General features: G+C 40.9%; 1 protein-coding gene across 1 annotated transcript in view; it reads right to left on the bottom strand.

The window, feature by feature from the left end:
• The window catches only part of kdm4b (lysine (K)-specific demethylase 4B), a 46,586-nt gene extending 34,445 nt beyond the window's left edge, over positions 1–12,141 (bottom strand). The window contains exons 1-5 of the mRNA XM_070960644.1: positions 12,012–12,141; positions 6,153–6,593; positions 5,769–5,944; positions 5,002–5,116; positions 4,402–4,595 (exon numbers count right to left, since the gene is read on the bottom strand). Of these exons, the coding sequence (XP_070816745.1) occupies positions 4,402–4,595; positions 5,002–5,116; positions 5,769–5,944; positions 6,153–6,566 (899 nt within the window). The 5' untranslated portion in view covers positions 6,567–6,593; positions 12,012–12,141. The remainder of the gene's footprint in view (positions 1–4,401; positions 4,596–5,001; positions 5,117–5,768; positions 5,945–6,152; positions 6,594–12,011) is intronic.
• Between the last annotated feature and the right edge of the window lie 609 nt (positions 12,142–12,750).

Below are 12,750 nucleotides of genomic sequence, written 5' to 3' on the forward strand. Positions count from 1 at the left end.
TGATTCAATTTCAGAAAAATGAAGGAGGGAAGGCTTGGTGAGCACCAAGAAAGGGTGACAGAGAGAGAATAAAACCAAGTAAGAAAATTAAAAGGAGGAGAGGAAAAGAGAAGAAGAAGAAAAGGCACGCTTAAAAAAAAAAAAGAGAAAGAAATGAATGGTGTGCATCCATCTATGGGTGAATTAGTCTTAACAAATGATTGGGAAGATGGGTATGGGCAAAGTAAGTGGAAGTACAAAGAGGACGAGAGCAAGCTCAGAAGCAAGAAAGTTAATATGCATGAATGTCTCGGCAAACTGCAGACTCAGCATGGGCAGATATCGGCTTTACAAAGACACAGACTGCAACCCCCAAAACCAAGGATGGTATCACTCACTATTGTGAGGCAAACGATTTTTGGGGGGTTGGCCTCACTCAGAGGATAAATACTTGAACCTAACACCATTTCATTAGACCAGAGCTGTCCTATCTATCTAGCAGGCTTCATGAACTGATGAAGCCTGCACGGATGAGAGGCGAAACGTCTTCCAAGACAAACTGACAAAGTCCATTTGCAAACGATTGAATGCCCTGAAGCTTACAATGACCTGGATGAATGAGAATATTCACAGGCACATCAGTTCAACATTTTCCCAGATTGGGGATTCGGTGCCGACTGCGGCCATCCAGGCTAAAGAAGAACGCATGTGTTAACCTGTACTGTGCTCCATAAGCATGGTGTCACCGCTGGGCTCAGCACGTTGAACGCCAGACTGAACATATCTTTATGCGCACACGCATGTAAGAACACACAAATATATACGTGGACAGTAGGTTGTGATGATCCCTTTCTGGTCTCAGTGAGAACTGTGAAAAAGAGCCAAATAGGTGATTTTAATGAGATCACATCACAGACTGAGGGGACACATGTGCACGCACGAACACACACACACACACACACACACACACACACACACACACACACACACACACACACACACACACACACACACACACACACACACACAGTACACCACTCCTGACAGGAGGGGGGAAAGGTAGACGGGAAGCATGCTGTGACAAAAAGAAACACAGGTGAGAGAGCAAACTCACACACACACACACACACACACACACACACACACACACACACACACACACACACACACACACACACACACACACACACACACACACAGTACACCACTCCTGACAGGAGGGGGGAAAGGTAGACGGGAAGCATGCTGTGACAAAAAGAAACACAGGTGAGAGAGCAAACTCACACACACACACACACACACACACACACACACACACACACACACACACACACACACACACACACACACACACACACACACACACACACACACACACACACACACACACTCTCTCACACAGGTAACACTGTCTTTCTGAACTGGGGCTGGGCTGGCTCTGCTCACCACCTGCGGTTTCATGGAAGGAAACCCTGCAGGTAAAGCAGGCGAGAAAGAGCACACACAAATAATAGAAAATCACAAGACTGAAAAAGACCTCCAGGGATGAGCAAGGGAAACAGAATGAAATGTAATAATGATGCACAGAATAGAAAGTGAGAAAAGAACTGCTCAAACCACTATTAATACCGATTTAACAGCTGCTGCAAATGCTTTCAGCAAACGTCAGACTTCACATCTGTGAAAATCAGGTCATGATGTACTGTTTTTCTTCTGTTCAACATGTTTCATTTCATTGTTCAGGGAGGTACTGAACAAACTGCGATTCTTGAGGATCTGAGAAGAAATCATACTGATTTGAAGAGAAAACTGGAGGACAACATTTGCAAACAATTCTTAAACACGGCAGCTGGAAATGGTGGAGGAGGAGAGGAAGGATAAAACTGGATGCTAGCATTATTCATGTATGTTTGCCCTGTGTTGAGCCTTACAACATGTTCGGAAAAAACATAACACAGAGCTTGCCTCAGCTAGTTTTGCCATTTATCAAGCAGACGACTCTTCCCACCTATGGCGCTGTGGGCACTGGGGGCATGTCTTCCACCATGCCTTTGGTGCCTGCTGCTCAAAGAAAGGGGCCTTTCTGTGTGGAGTTTGCATGTTCTCCCCGTGTTCACCTGGGGAATCCTCCATAAAAAAACCCACTACAAACATGCACGAAGATCACCACCTGACCCCCGGGTGCTGCTCTCGGCTGGCAGCCCACCACTCCTGGTCTGCCGCGGAGGAAGAACTACCAGGATGGGTCGAACGCAGAGGAATTAATTTCACAGAAGCATGGCATGTGCATGTAATTTGTGTGGAGTGATTAATAAAGCAGGTCTCTTCTCTTCTCTCTTCTTCTCTTCTTGTTAGCAATAGCTTGTGCGACACTTCAGTGCTCCTTCTCACTGTAGGTTACTTCAGTGGGTCAAATATGTTGACAGGAAACGCATTTAGACAAGAAGTGTGTATCGATGATTAATGACAGTTGCTGCCTCCTTCTTCTGTTTTATAGCAGTTGGCATCCATAAGCATTGCATTACTGCCATCTGCTGGGTTGTGACTGCTTCACAGTGCAAACTATTAACACTGCCCACCCAAAGTGATCCTATTCACAACACTGTCCATTGTATAACCCAGACCCAACTCAGTTGCAGCCTGGTACACAAAGACAGACAAAGACATTTCTGATTTCTGTTGCATATCCTCACCTGCATACAGGTTATGTGCACCCCGTCAAAGCTGCACAGAAAAAATAGAGATTCCCAATAAAAGTATACGTATTTAAAGCTTGCTGCTCCTGAAAAACACGCCTAAAGATAATCTGAGAACTGTGAATGATGTAGTTGGCATAGAGTTGTGATGTCTAATACCTAATAGAAACTTCCCACTCTGGTCTGTCATGAGCGTATTGGACTGATTCACTGAGTTAAATGGGTTGAGGGCCCCGGGTGTACAATACAGAGCCAATGAAAAGCAGGAAAACTGACAAAGGAAGAACGTGCGCCACAGGGACCGGAGATTCGAGTGAAAGATCCCGTCCTGATGACTACGCTTAGTTGATCCTTCAGCGTGTGTGTGTGCATGTGTGTGTCTGTTTCTTCATACCAGTCCCTCTACAGCCATGTTCCAACCAAAGTACCATTTCCAAAAGAGAAAACTGCTCATTAAAAAATGTGCTCAACAGTGTCACAAAGCTGCAACGATTAGCCGATTACTGTAGTTGATGAGTCGAGAAATTGAACAGCAACTATTATGATGATTGATCTGTTTGAGTCATTTTCAGCAAAAATGATCAAATTCTCTGATTCTAACTTTTCCAATGCAAATATTCGCTGGTCTCCTTCATCGTCCACCTTTGCAAACCCACCGCTGTGCAGAGCACACCTTGGACTCAGAGAAACAGGAAAAGGTTTTTTTGACAATTTCCTGACATTTCATGGACCAAATAGTTAATCCATTTATCGAGGAAATAAGTCACCAATTAATCTGGAATAATAAGTAATTGTTATTTGCAGCTCTAGACTGGAACAAATGAAAAAACTGCATGACATGAAAAAAGCTCTGACCAATTGGACCAACCAATCATAATGAGCTGGTCTTCATTATGACTGTCTGATTCATCATATCTGCTCTATCTCCACCACATGTCAGGTTATGTTCCAATTAGGTACCACATGGACTTTAGATACGTGTCCAGGGCTTCTTCTTTTGCAGTTTTAGCACAGGTGTGAAAGAAATGTAAAAATGTGTTTTCATCATCTGATTTTTCAAGCTATTTTGTGGGAATTCAAAGAGGGAATCTCCAGTGTAGAGACCTGTCTAGAATTGAAAAGGTAAGAAAATGCAGTTGCTGGACGTAATGGTGCAAGGAGCATGAAATCACTTCCAAATTGTGCTACTAGTCGTATGGAAGAAACACTCCGAAAATAAATAAAACACTTGGACACAAGGTCAAGTTTTTGCAGGGTCCCTTGTGCAAGACTTCATAATCAGAGATTCAAAGCAGAGATCAGAAATAAACCCTGAGAAGTCAGATCAGAGCACAGTCCAAAGTGGCTTTAGATATTCTGAAACCTTTAATAGGCAATCATGCTTTGCAGCACGAAATAGCAGCAGAATTCTACTGCTGACTTCTAAAGCATCGCTTCTATGGTCTGAATATAATCAGCAGCTACAGTTTACACACAAAAAATAATAATCAAATTGTAAAACAAAAAAAGGACATTTGATTGTGAAAATGAATTTGTGATTGTGAAAGGGCAGCACTGCTAAGGCGGGTGTTCTTGCATGGGCCTGAGCTGCTGCACTGAATGAACTTCTGACAGACAGTATGGAGTCACACAACCAGAGTTAAACCAATGCCAAGCATAAAACTACAAGTGACAGGACTGAGGCTTTGCAGAAAGACTCAAGAAAACAAACACAACAGTGACTCACCAGGATTTGGACTGTCCAAAGTGCAGGTAGTTGATGCTGTAGAGGTCCATGTCCTCCGTGTGCCAAGCAAAGGTGGTCTTCCACATGCCAAAGTACAGGTAGGGAGTGTTGACGCCCTCGATGACAATGCCACACTCCTGCTCCACCATATCCAGCAATGTGTTGAGGTGGCCAATGTTCCACTCTTGAATGTCCTGAATGGAGAAAAGAGGCATTTTTTATTATTGTCATGCATGTGGTGAATAGGCTACACACTCCACTCAAAGTGGACCTTAAAGTCTATCTGTGACCACTAGATGGTGCTGTAGTCAACAGAAATGTACTGACTGTGCTCCTTATGCAGGGTATTAAAGTAACACCATTTACTGTGTGCAAACCATTTTTGATGCTGGCAACAAGTCATAAGTCACACAACTTTTAAAGTGGATTTCCTATATTAAGGGTTTAATATTATAATCAACAATTATCTATAAATTAATTTATCTAAAATATGAATCCCTACAGTGGATTAGTTAATCACAAATTGTATCTAACCCTAACCCAAACAGCAAGTCAGCCAATACAATGAAAACAATAAGGACTTACAAACACAAACCTCACCTCATCATAGATGGAGCCACTGACATCTGCACCATAAATGGGTGACACAAATGTGAGGTTCTTCCAGTACTTCCTCTCCAGGTCATCAAAGTCTTTGTGCCGGGGTGTGCAGTACCTGCAAACAGCACAGAAACAGTCATCTTGTAAGTAGTGGGCATGTAGAAGGCCCTTTAACTAAACCACTATGTTGATAAGCATCTAGCATTATGAGCACTTCCTGTTTGTATAACAAGCTACATGCTCGTAATTGTAAGTTGACAAACAGGCCAAAAGACCCACACAGGATAAATACATTCTAACCACAGGTGCTTTACAAATCGCTTCTTTAAAGCAGAAAAAGAAACAGAATTAGGACATTGTCACTGTTTCTATATGCAACACATCAACATTACTATGACTTCTGATTATTACTGGTGTTGCTTTGCATGTGCATCCCTCAAAATCCTCAATAAATAATGATATTATTTTCTATTGTCTTAACTAAACTTCATGTAAGCACTTTATGACCACTAGAGGGCAGAAGAGATACTCCAAAACAAACCGACAGCAACAAGGCTTCATACAGCTCCTATAGAAGCAACTAATGCTTACACTGGATTGATTAAAAATTCTTACAAAGGTTGTGTCAGAGCTCATCAATCTTACAAAAGCAACATAGAAGCCTCACATCATTAGTCTCAATCCCACCTTCACACAATGTTGATGATATTCACAAACATTTAAGAGCAACCACGTCTATAAATGAGACCTCTGGACTGGTAACTTACTTCTTGCTGTTGGCCAGCTTGCGGTACTCGCCCACGGTCATAGACTTCTTCTGAATATTGTACTGAGTGAACAAACCCGACTGTCCAGTCACCACTTGCATGATGGGAGCTGGAATGACCATGTCCTCGATGGTGTCGTAGGACCTCCTCGGCTTCCAGCCCTCCGGAGGAATCACCTGATGGAGACTTACTGTTAGCACTGACATTATGTTTTACACTGACATGCAGCTAAAACTTTACACTAAACGAGAATATTATCAAGAGCCCATTCAAGTCTCGCTGCTCATTATCTAGAGTTAGTCCAGCTTTCTAAACTGGCAGAACATTTATCTCCACTCTGAGTGAATATATGTGTCTCTGTGTGTGTATGTGTGCTGTCCTCACTTTGGCCAGGCCAGCACGGTGAGCCCCTTGACTCTCCATGTAGACAATGTATTTAGCGAAGTCTTTGAACTCCTCCATGGTGGGCCGGAAGGTCATGATCTTGCAGCTGGGGTTCTTGGCGCTGACTGGCGGCACTGGTGGCAGCAGAGAGGTTGGGGGCAGCTCAGAACCTGGAACAAGGCCTGGGGCCACGTCTGGGTCTGTTGGCTGAGCCGGGGTGAGCTCTGGACCAGCATTGTGCTTTGAGGTCACTGCTGTGTCGGGGGTTTCAGCTATTGCTGGCTCCTGGGTGGGAATCTGGTCTTGGGCTGCGCTGGAGCTGAGAGGAGGAGGGGAGGCTGGGGCGGTGTCAGGGGGGGAGGCTGGGGCAGGGTGAGGAGCCGGCACCGTGTCCATGGGCATGTCGGTAGCCATTGGGTCTTTAAAGGGTTGCAGGTAAACCTGGAGGGGAGAGCATGGGCAAATATTCAGTCTGTTTCAGCTTCTTTCAACATGCCACAACCTTTCTGCAAAGTAAACTGCTGCAAGGTGGACGGCATGTAGGTGTTCACAGGATTAAACATCTTTAAGTTTTTAAAAGAGTGCAGAGCGATCTCTTAACACTCTAAACCCTCAGCAGTTTCTGGGCATTCTTTGCTCCACCTCTAAGTCAAAAATGGATCTATATACACACACCACATCTTTCCACGTGGCCACAAGTGTTACCAATATCGGAAAAAAGGGGGAGTTCCCCATGCTATACATTTTCACTACTTACAACTTCTACAAACAGAAGCATTCAGGGCACATGATACATGAAAATTTGATAATCCTTCGATTATTTCTATTTTTTACAGTTTAAGAGGGTTAAACTCAAACAATAAAACATTTTCCAACATGACCAGGTGGCTTCTTAAAAGCTAACCAAGCAAACAAAGTGAAGGCCAGATGAATGAACATGAAGCACTAACACAAAAAACAGATCGTGGCAGCAGAACCAGGTATGTTGTTCTAGCTTCTGCTTGACGTTTGGACAAAAATAACTTTTGTCACTGCAATCTTGGAAATAACATGCATATCATGATAGTCTTTATCATGAAGTTGAAACAATTAGTCAATTAATGAAAAGTAACTGCTTTGATAACCAATTAATCATTTAGGTAATTTTTCAGGGAAACACCCCTTGTTGCAGTTTCTCGACTAATTTGCTGCTTTTTTGCCTTTTGTGACAGTAAACTGGTAGTAAACTAAATATCTTCAGGTCTTGGAGTTTTGTGCAGATGAAACAAGTTATTTTTCTGGCATTTTAATCAGTGTTCAATTGAAAATAAAAACAATCATGACTTTCAGTACACACATACATCCTACATGAACAAACCACTTGCAGTAACATTTAAGAGGTAAACTGTTGTGAGAAACAAAACCAAGAACAAACCAAGTTCCTCTAAAGTGGCATTGAGATAGAAATAGAAATAGCTATAGTTAGGTGTGAGGAATGAAATAGTACTTTGAAACAAAATAAAACATAACCTTTCTGAATATTTTTTCAACAACTTGGAATATTTTATGCACTTTTATGATTAAACAAAGCTTTCAACTGTGCTTCCAAGAGCAGCTAATAGTCTTATTTTGGAACCAAGTCATTTAGTGTTTGTTGCATCATCTGCTTCGGAGGGCACTACGATGCGCACAGCTGGATGTAGTCCCAACAGACCACACCTAACCACACCCAGCACCAAAGCTGGGTGTGCTCTAGTTTACTGCTGCATGAATCGACTTGGATGTTGCAAAGGATTGGTATTAGTTACTTGCTTTTGCATTAGCATGTGAACAAACAGCAAATAAATACATTTTTGCATCTCTCACCTCAGGCATGAGTGAGGTGACTATCTCTCTATTTAGACTAGCCAGGAAGGCTATTACATAACTTTGCACAACATTTCCACCCCTAGACCTAATATTGATACTACTGGCAACTACTACTTGCTTACTGTGTGAACGAAGGTTGTACAAATTGTAGCGGCCCCGAGGTTTGTGTTTGAACAATCAGTGACATCAACCACAACAAACTCCATCCTGATAGCTCCAAGGCCAACTAGAAAGAGCTACCTCTAAGACACAGACATTTCCAGGGCAACTAAATATGCACCTTCAACTCAAATTTAGACCTGAAACAATTAGTTTACTCTTTTAGTCGACTGACAGAAAATTAATGAGTAACTCTTAGTAGTTGATGTTATTTTCTCTAGCAAAAGCACCTCTGGCTCCAGCTTCTCCAATCTGAGGATTGCAGTTCTTTTTTACAGTCTAGTAAACTTTGGGGTTTGGACTGTTGGTCTGACAAACAAAGCCATAATAAGATGTCACTCTGGGAACATGAGACAGGCGTTTACATTCTGACATTTATCAAACAAAATTATTCATTGTAATAATAATAATTACAATAATTGACCAATTAACTGATAGTTTCACTGTTAGTTGCATATCTTCGACCAGTAAAAATGCAGATGGAGTTCCAGACTTCTTAAAAAGGTTGAAGGGTATTTAAAAAAAAAAAAAAAAAAACTAAACTCAGACATGTTTTAACACTTGCTTAATGGTTCTCTGCTCAGCATCAACATCAACAGGTTGTTTTTCCTTTGTCTTCCCCATCCACTTCATAAAATCCGCAATGTGTTGCTGCTGTCTCTGTTTCCTGAATTCCGTTTAAAATCTTGTTAGTCAACATTTCATTGCTTTGAACAGCAGTTTTATAATGTTACCCGTTTTTGCATTCCTTGTATGGAAGACCATTTCCTCCAATGTGATGAAAAAAGATCTTTTAAGTCATTATAATAACAAGCTTTCTTGAAATAATGACTTAGTATCTCAAAATGAAAGACTTCCTGAAAATAATGATTTATTATTTCAAAATGAGTTTGTATGACAATATGATAAACTTTCAAAATAATGACTTAGTAACTCAATCTGAAAACTTATCTCAAAACAAAGTTGGTTCTTCTGTAGCTTTCTCTCCAGGGGCTGGAGGCTTTATTGATACTACACATTTTGTCCAAAACCACTCAAAATTTCAAAATTTGTGAATCCACGTCTTAAGTAGTGTTCAATGACAGTAGCTAATAGGACTGTCAAATCTGGCCAAAAACTGACAGGCTCAGATTGTAAAAATAAATGTCTGACAGTATTATAGAAAGAATCCCTACAGAGATAGACCTTTTTGTTTAAGAGTACAATTTGTTTTGTTCAACCAGAAACAGCTTTTATATCTCTCTCGCCCAAGCCACCAGACTCCATTCACAAAAACAGTCATTTTATCACTGTCAAACACACTTCATTCAAATGTGAGAGAAACAAAATAAATCTGTGCTCAGTGTGGCCATATCACAGCATCCTATTCCATTTCACATTATCTTACAACTGTTACAGAAACTATTCTTACTGATTAGATTAGATTAGATTAGATTAGATTAGATTAGATTAGATTAGATTAGATTAGATTAGATTAGATTAGATTGCACTTTATTGATCCCTCTGGGGGGACCCCTCAGGGAAATTGGAGTTCCAGCAGCTCAAAGCAATACAGGTAAAAAGGTATTAAAATACAATAGAATAGAGGAAAATATGAATCCTGTGTTTTACCTGTATTGTGGACATATGTATTGAGCACAAAGTAAAGTTTTGGTGAACAGGTATAGAAAAGGGACATGGTGGTTATCGGATCAATGGAAAAGAGACAACAAACTGGTTTGTACTTAAGTATTAGAAATTCAATCTGATTAATGGGACTCAGCCAGCAGATATGCCGCTCCACCAGAAACTTCTCAGTTCTGATGGTAAGTAGTTGTTCTGACCGTAAATTCGTTAAAAATTGCCCTGATGTTAGCGTAAGAGAAAACAAATGTCAGTTCATTCCTTCAATTGTCGATATATATGATCCAATCTCTAATCGGCACGAGCCAAACGCCAACTCATTACTTTGAGATACTAAGCATTATTTTGTCGAGCAAGTTTCTTAATTTAATCACTTGCAGGATTTTTTTCTCCATCACATTGGCAGAAATGGGCTTCTAGATATTTGCAATAAAATGACATCAAAATGGGAAAATATCCTTATTAAAATCATTATAATGATTTCAAACATACCATCCAGCTCTACATGCATTGTAACCCTCAACGGGTTGACTGAACAATCAGCATGATTATTATATTATGTTATCATCATTATATTATTATTATCATCATCAGCCATTACCATCATCATTATTATTATGATCTGGCTGAATCGGAGCATATCCACAATGATAACTTCCTTAATAGATACACGACACAACTTTTGACAGTGGGGAGAATCAACTTGTGTATTTTGTGATTTTCAGCAAAGCACATAGTTTTGTGCTCTTGAAAGACCCCAAATCCATCAAAAGAGAATTACAATGCATCAAACACTCAATTACTTTTCTAAGTGTTCCCATCTCCAAACAAAAAGGTGACAATGACTTGATTGTTTCACACAAACAAGTGACGAGACCAGTTGAACTTCAATGACAGTGGCGCTGTCAATCACACAGCCAAAACCTCAATCAACATTTTCTCAATGACTATCCCCAACTGCAAAAAATGTGCCACTTTCAGTGTTTCATTACACTTGACTTATAATAATGGCATGTGGATTTATTAAAAGAATTTAGCTTAAAGATTGACATTGTCAGCAAATATTTACCCATTATCTATCTACATTGGCTTTGCAACCCAATGTTTAGACTGTGCCAAATTCTATTTTTGGCTTAAACACATACATCACCACACACACACACACACACACACACACACACACACACACACACACACACACACACACACACACACACCGGTACATCCTTAAATATGCATTGCAGGCAGCTTCAAAACCTTTAAGCAACACGGGCTGCAGGACGTTTCTTAGTTGTACTGTGAGGTCCTACTACATGGCGAGGCAAACGGACACAATTCAACAAGTCATTTGCATGAAGCACAAACGCCCTGGCGTGCATGAAACATGCTGAGAGCTTAAAACGACAGTCAGGTTTCAAGAAGCTGAATGAAAACAGCGGAGTTGGATATGTTTAGCTGAATTTAACATTTCATAAATCACTCTAACACAATACCATTTTCCTGCTCAGTGACTGAGAAAGAATAATCGATACTATATTATGATTTTAACAACAGCTAGTTGCACTTAATGCTAAGCAATTAACAGTCACACATGCAAAATTTTGAAACGTTATCTCACAATCAAGGACCCTCTTTCGAACCGGGACTGACCTGCTCGGGAGATGGAAGGCCACATGACCCCCAGCTGTCTAACCATAACAAAAAGGGGCCTACACAGCCCCATTTAACTCCATCTAGGCCTGCAACTTGTGGCAATACTGCAGGTCGCTGCCCTATGTAACAACTACTGAGATGCTAACACTTACAAATCGCATTTGGCTGACTATATTCCTTTCTCTGGCTTGGTGTGAGCAAAACGACGCTGCTCGATTTAAAAGGAGCTGACAGGCTGCTGCTGCTGGTGGTGCTGCTAAAGGCGACGATGGCTCTGCACAGCAGATAGCATTTTATCTAAGATGACGCGTTTCAACATTACTACAACCTAGGACTAACATTAACCTTCAATGGAATTTACAAATGCGCAAAACAACCGTTTAAACAGAACTACACACCACCGTATCTTAACGTTTGTGTATTATTAGCTAACATACACTAGCTTCTAGCTAGCTACTTCCATATCTGCATTTAGAAAAAACAAAACACCGCGACGACAGACACCACACATCACTACAACACAGGAACATTGTCTTCGTAATTGGAAAAAAAATAATCTGGTTTCAGAGATATTACCTCCTGCAGCAAAGCACTGTCCTCTCAGTTTTGATCAACCGATTTGGTTTCGTTTGGTCAAAATTCCCTGGATCGATTTTCTTCTAGCATTAGCAAGCAGTCTGAAGCTATTTGGAGTTACACCTACTTCAGAAACTACGTCTTGCGATTGGTTGAATCACCCGTGTGATAGCAGTCTTGGTCACAAGCTCAACGATATGGTTGGTTTATTCGGTTACGGACTCACATATCAACCAATGAAAGTAGGCGCTCACGACAACTTGCCCTTGGTACTCGTACCTATACAGTGAGCACGCCTCTCACGTAGACACTGCCGGGTTCGCTAAAGGCAATTATGTCCTGTTGAGAAATAAAATACCCTCAGTGCAAGAAAACACGTTTTACCAGAATTCTCGTGATCCCTTTATGTGCCCAGGAGTTAATCCAAAACCTGAACATTATTCACTAATATGTTGTTTCTTCTTTAGTTCTTTTTTCCTGACGTTTTACTTTTTAAGATAAGAATCAAGTTTAAAAATAAGCCTCGTAGGTGATCTCCGTCACTGTAAGGCTCTCTGACTTTTGTCATAACTAAAAAGGCACAACCAGTTCATTTCTTAGTTCAAGGTCATGGCTTAAACCTTCAAGACAGGTGTTGAAGATCAAGATTACTTGCAATTTTTCATTGAGACAGAGTCCACCCTTCCAAATAAACAAACAAAAACAACAAAATACCTCTCACTTTTTTATTGAGTAACAC

Source organism: Chaetodon trifascialis, chromosome 4 (assembly GCF_039877785.1).
Source record: "Chaetodon trifascialis isolate fChaTrf1 chromosome 4, fChaTrf1.hap1, whole genome shotgun sequence".
NCBI classification, from domain to species: Eukaryota; Metazoa; Chordata; class Actinopteri; order Chaetodontiformes; family Chaetodontidae; genus Chaetodon; species Chaetodon trifascialis.